A 6403-nucleotide genomic window follows, 5' to 3' on the forward strand; every position below is an offset into this window, starting at 1 on the left:
TGGTAAGAATATTATTTCTAATTGTAACTGCTGCACTAACCCAAAAAAGAGACTATGCAACTTGTTGAGAGTGATGCAACTAGGTATATTTGGAAAGCTATAGGATCCCCTCTGGGAATTATTCCTATGTAATTTCCAATTAGAGAATTAATAAATCATTGGTGGCTACAGAAATTCAAGAATGCTCTTCACAAACTTGCTCTCCAAATCATCCCTATTATAATATGTTGGGAGATGTGGAAGAGTATATGTTCTTGCAAATATGGTGATAAAAAGAGGTTCAACTACTATAAGATGAAGCAACAGATTGACTGGAATACTAAAGATGCAATCAATAGAGCTTTCCCAAAATGCAAGCTAATATTGCCTTGGGTCAACTTTTGTGACAACATGATGAAACTTCAACCTATTTCTAAGGCTATCTCAGTATGCTGGAATAAATCTAAATATGGAGCCATTAAAGTAAACACCGATGGAAGCTTTATTCATGGTAATGGAAAAGCGGGATTGGGAGGAGTAGTGAGAAATGACCAAGGAGATCTCATTATGGCCTTCTCAATTCCTTCAAAATGCAGCAGCAATAACATGGCAGAGGCTCAAGCTGTTATGTTTGGCATTAATTTGTGTGTACAAAATGGAGTTCTCAGACTTCACAATTGAATTGGACTCAATGTTGGTGATGAATATGCTCAAGGAGGGTGATACCAACAACTATAGGTTGAAGATGATCACAAAGGATACTTCACATATAATGAACCAGGCCAATATTAGCCCTGTGCATTGCTTCAGGGAGGCAAATGAAGTAGCAGATTTTCTAGCAAAATTAGCGACTGCTAACTCTGAAGCCAAAGTATACCTTTCTTTCCAACAACTCCCAAAAGGAACTAAAGGTTCTTTTATGCTTGACAAACACCAGATGCCTACTGTTAGACTTAAATATGACAAAACAATATTTTTTTTTAGCTAAGTAGTAAATGTCTTATACTTTAACAGAGGCGCAAACTAATGTAACAACCTTTGTTGGATGTATATCAGTGTGTTGTAATCCTTGGGGGTAAGGCTCACATCCCCCTCCTATCTTTCGAAAATAAATACAACACCCGAAGAAGCATTAAAAATTCTAAAAAAAAAAGACTCTACAAGGAAAATAGAACAAATCATGCTTATTGTATTCACTCTTTAATGATGGAACAACATTACATTACGGAGAGGCCCCCTGATGGAGCAGTCCAATTTTTTTATATTCTTACCATGAGCAATTTATTTATTTATTTAGAATATTGTAGAAGCTTTTTCTGATCTAGTATTGACCAAGTTCGAAGGGTTTATTTGGAATGCCATCCATTAATTTTAGAGTAAATTTCATGGGCGGTCATTCAACTTTGTGTTCATTACCCAAAAGTCACTTTTCTTTTTTTGTTACACAAAAATTATTTTACTATGCTCTAGTTATCACAATAATTACTTTGACCAGATTTTACAAACCTTTAACCTGAAAAGTCTATTATGCCCTTGACATTATAAATCCTCCCATTTATGTAATACCTTATATATTATATGCTATATAATATACTTTTACCCATGCATTTTACTTAATAAAAATAACTTAATATTATTTTTATAATATATTCGTGTATAGGCCAAAATCCGTCCTTAGGAAATTTAGCGTAATATGGCATTGAGGAAAGAGTCGGTCGAGCTCGCCCAAGATGCAACAAAGTATTGGCCGAGGTGTCGACATGAGTCGTAATCGAAATGTTGACAGGAGTCGTAGTCGAGATGGTCAACAAGGGTCGATGTCGAGATTGATTATTGAGATAAGACTTGTAACGACTAATTTGTTAGGATAGGATATTAAGAGAGAATATTCTAGGGGATATTCCCTTTATTTGTACTATTAGGGTTTTTGAGGAAAAGACCCCATATATATAGAAAAAAGAGACAATGATAGGGGCATGTAATATTCATTTGATAAGAATACTTTTGAGAATAAGATTCTCTCTCTTACAAGAATACAAAGATTACCTTTTGATAAAGATTCTTGTTCATATTATTCCCCGCCTTTTCACCAGATCCGAGAATTGTTCATACAAATCTTGGACCTTTCTGTCACTCATCATTGTCAGGAGAAATATTCGTCTAATCCAGACATTATTGGGTGAATCATTCTCTTTATTTACTTAAATTTTATTTATTGCCATTTATTGTTAGTTATATCTCCATTAATGTTCATGCATCAAGAGTATTTTGTATTTATTGTCATCTATCATTTACAAGATCTGTCCACATCTCCTGTGCGTTTCCGAGATTAGTATCTAGAGTTATTATCCTTAACTAGATTTAAACCCTTATTATATAAATTAAATAGTTTAACCGGAAATTACACTTTTTGGTCAAACAATTCCTACATTTAATTTTCTTAATATTAATTTTCAAGATATATAAGTACAATTATTAAATTTGTCAGTAACATTACCATGAACAAATCTCAAGTCCACATTCTTAATCATGTTTAATGAAATATGTTTAATGAAATTTAAAAAAATCAAAGTTCATTGATTTATCAGCCAAGCCATAACAATTAATTTAATAAATAAAATACCCACATTTAGCAAAATGACACATCAATTTAATACTTTCAAATAAATAATATTACCAGATAAAGCTTTAAAAAACTTAATATGAAACATAAATATCTTTGAAACTTTTTTTAATTTTTTTATTGACTATAAAAAACTATCATTTGTTAAAAAAATCTGTTTTTATTATTTTAAATAAATATTAAAAAATAAATATTTTTTTTTTATCATTTTTATATTTAAAATATGTTCATGTTTGATTATGATTAAACAAATTGAGTGATGTGAAAAAAATTAAATGTATGGATATATTATAAAAATAATAGATAAAATAATTTAAAGTTATTTTAATTATAAATAAAATACCTAGGTAAAAATATATTATATAGTATATAATATAGAAGGTATTATATTTAGGATTTATAATGTTAAGGACATAATAGAATTTTCAAGTAAAAATATTATAAAATCTGACCAAGGTGACTTTTGTGAGAAATAGAGCAAAGCAAAATAATTTTTGTGTAACAAAAGAAAGAAAAGTGACTTTTGGGTAATGAACACAAAGTTGAATGATTTTTATGTAACAAAAACAAGAAAAGTGACTTTTGCGCAATGAACACAAAGTTGAATGACCACCCGTGAAATTTACTCATTAATTTTGCAAGGTTTTAATGCAATTCAGCAGTTCAGATTCAACCATAAGCTACAATACATGTTTTTTACCAACATTATTCAGCATTTCTGCAGGAACTTGGATGTACGGCATCACTATATATATATGCTACTGCGAGAAATCAAGAATCATCTGACAAAAAATTGGGATAATTCTGTATGAACTTGTTCTATGATTTGATCATAAAGTTTCATCAGTATTGTTTATTTTCTCTTTTATACAACAATTTTGGATAGGACAACAGATACTGCTAAAAGACAGCTTTTTAAGCCTTTGATGTGAAGTTGAAATTGGCACATGTAGTTTGGCGGAACAAAAGGGATGAGCTGAAACCAAGTGTTGATCTTGGAAGGTCAAATTGTAGAAGATTGTCCTCCAGTTGATGTCCTCCTATTACTATTGAAGTAGTGGGTTTAATCCCACCATTCACAAATCCTAAACATATCACATCTTGGCTAACTTCCACCATTGAATTTGAACCAAAAATCCTCCAATAGACTTGTTTACTCTGCAACATGAGATCGATGGCAGGAACAGCTTGTCCGACCTTTGCACTAGCAATATTTTTTGAGCTGAAACAAGTCTCAAAAGGTGCCACAGCAGTCACTCTGGTCACATTAGAAAGTTCTTGAACTAAAGCTTTAGTCACAGCATCATAGATGGAAGTTTCTAAGATTGAATAAGGACTCCCTGTGCTGATTTTTGTTCCACCATTTCCCCTCTTGTCAATTGAGAGCAATTTTTTGTTAATTGGCACTGGTTTTCCATTCAGTCTAATAGATTTCACTCCAATGAAGTACTCTGAAGAAGATTCATTTAGGAAAGGAACTGATCCAGTACCAAAAGGATTGATGATCAATGGTATAAAGATGAGATTTTTAGAGATATCAATATTTGGAAGCATCATATAAGGCCCATCACCAAAAAATATGACACCAGATGATTTGGTGGATGAACTCAAACAAAGAGCAAATTTTCTTGGAAAGCTGAAGACTTGAGCTAGTTGGGAAGGAAGTGCGATACCATTCCTTCCCAATCCAACAGTTCCTTTCACTCCACTCGCTAGACCTTCAGTCAAGAATGTAGGAACGCAAGTGAAAATGAAGCTTGGGATCTTAACAAACTTACCAGGATTTGATCCATCAGTGGATTGTATCGATAAAACGTCTTCGGTAATTTCGCCACCATCATATAAAGTCTTGATGAATGGATTTTCAGGGGTGTTATAACATGCATTATTGCTGCACCCAATTCTGGGAGTGGTGTTGCAGTCTCCACAAGTGTTAACTTTGGCGAGGGTACATTGAACTGAGCCACAACGAGCAGGTCGATAAGTGGAACTCACATAACCATCTTCACAGTCTACCCATAAAGTTTGTCCACCAAGATGTATTGTCAACTTGATGGGCACAAGAGGAGTTCTTTGACCAATTTGGGTTGTGTATTGGAGAGTAGAAGAGTCTTTGGTCACAGGAAGGAGTAGAGCTTTAGGCTGAAAAGCAGTTTGGCCTATGCAAGAAGAAATGGAAAGGAGAAGTGAACAAATGAGGGTCAAATAGTAGCTACTGAAAGCCATGATACAAGATTAAGATGTGATACAAGTCTGAAATGATGAAGATTAATGTGATGATTTATAGAAGCATATATTTCAAGTCAACTCCACATCTTATTTAAGTTAATGATCTTTAGAAATAGATATGACACATGCATGTGTCGATGAGGAAGTAAGTAAGTTGGGTGCAGACTCAGCGAATTGGGATACAGCTACGTAAGTTGACATTTGACTTTTGAATACTCCACTCGTTCGGAGGTTTTTTCCGTTCTTCCTCTTTGACGAGTAATTTAATCAATTGTCGATCTTAATTCTTAAATCAGCCTGCTTCTAGTTATCTTTCTGAATATAGAAATGAGATAAGGGTAAGTGGGAACAAGGACAAAAAAAGGTGCACATTGACTTTATAAGGAAATCTTAATGAGGCGAGTGGAGAATATCTATATTGGCGAAAACATCGGTAAGGGCTCATTCCAAAGAGTACCATTCGATTAACTTAAGCAAATTACATATTTTCTTGGGAACTAAACAACTGAGCAAATTGGGAAGGTGCTCCTTCATAGATCTCAAGTCCCTATAGCACATTTTGCAAGACATGGGGATAGAACTAAAACACAGCTGAATGGTAATTTGGCATCGTGATAATTTGGTGCCCACTCTAGAAAAAACACACCCTCAACACTGTTCAACTTCCAATGTCAGTATTAATGAAGAGGTTTTCAGGATAGGGCTGTATTTTGTCCCGGGCCCGGGCCTTAGTGGGCCTAACGGGCCGGGCCTCGCGGTCCCGGGCTTCGTGGTCCCGGGCTCTGGCGGTCCCGGGCCTGGCGGTCCCGGTCTTCGTGGGCCTAATGGGTGGAACCGGCCCGTGACGGGCCTAAGCCCACATGGTCCTGTGCTTAACGGGCCGGGCTCGTGGGCTTCGCGGGCCTAGCGGGTTTTTTTTTTTTTTTTAAAGACAATTTCTTGTAGTATCATGGCTATATTAATATGTAGTATATATGTATATCTAATTATTAAAGTGCTTGACGAAAAAGAAAATAACAAAACAATAGTAAAACACTAAATTGTCATGCATAAATATCACTTCTTGATATTATATTGTATCTTATGTATATATATTCTCTTATATATTTTCTTTTAGTATATATATTGTATCTTATGTATATATTGTAGCTTATAAATATATTTTCTTGTAGTATATATATTGTATATTATGTATATATTGTAGCATAATATATTTTCTTGTAGTATATTATATTGTATCTTATGTATATATATTCTCTTATATATTTTCTTGTAGTATATATATTGTATATTATGTATATATTGTAGCATAATATATTTTCTTGTAGTATATATATTGTATCTTATGTATATATATTCTCTTATATATTTTCTTGTAGTATATATATTGTATATTATGTATATATTGTAGCTTATAAATATATTTTCTTGTAGTATATATATTGTATATTATGTATATATTGTAGCATAATATATTTGCTTGTAGTATATTATATTGTATCTTATGTATATATATTCTCTTATATATTTGCTTGTAGTATATTATATTGTATCTTATGTATATATATTCTC

General features: G+C 33.0%; 1 protein-coding gene across 1 annotated transcript; it reads right to left on the reverse strand.

The window, feature by feature from the left end:
* Window positions 1-3395: 3395 nt before the first annotated feature.
* Window positions 3396-5522, reverse strand: LOC107823678 (putative aspartic proteinase GIP2). The gene has a single exon (XM_016650370.2). It carries the CDS (start codon window positions 4826-4828, stop codon window positions 3518-3520), a length of 1311 nt encoding a protein of 436 aa, XP_016505856.1. The 5' UTR covers window positions 4829-5522; the 3' UTR covers window positions 3396-3517.
* Between the last annotated feature and the right edge of the window lie 881 nt (window positions 5523-6403).

The sequence above is a fragment of the Nicotiana tabacum genome, chromosome 4, assembly GCF_000715075.1.
Source record: "Nicotiana tabacum cultivar K326 chromosome 4, ASM71507v2, whole genome shotgun sequence".
Classification (NCBI taxonomy): domain Eukaryota; kingdom Viridiplantae; phylum Streptophyta; class Magnoliopsida; order Solanales; family Solanaceae; genus Nicotiana; species Nicotiana tabacum.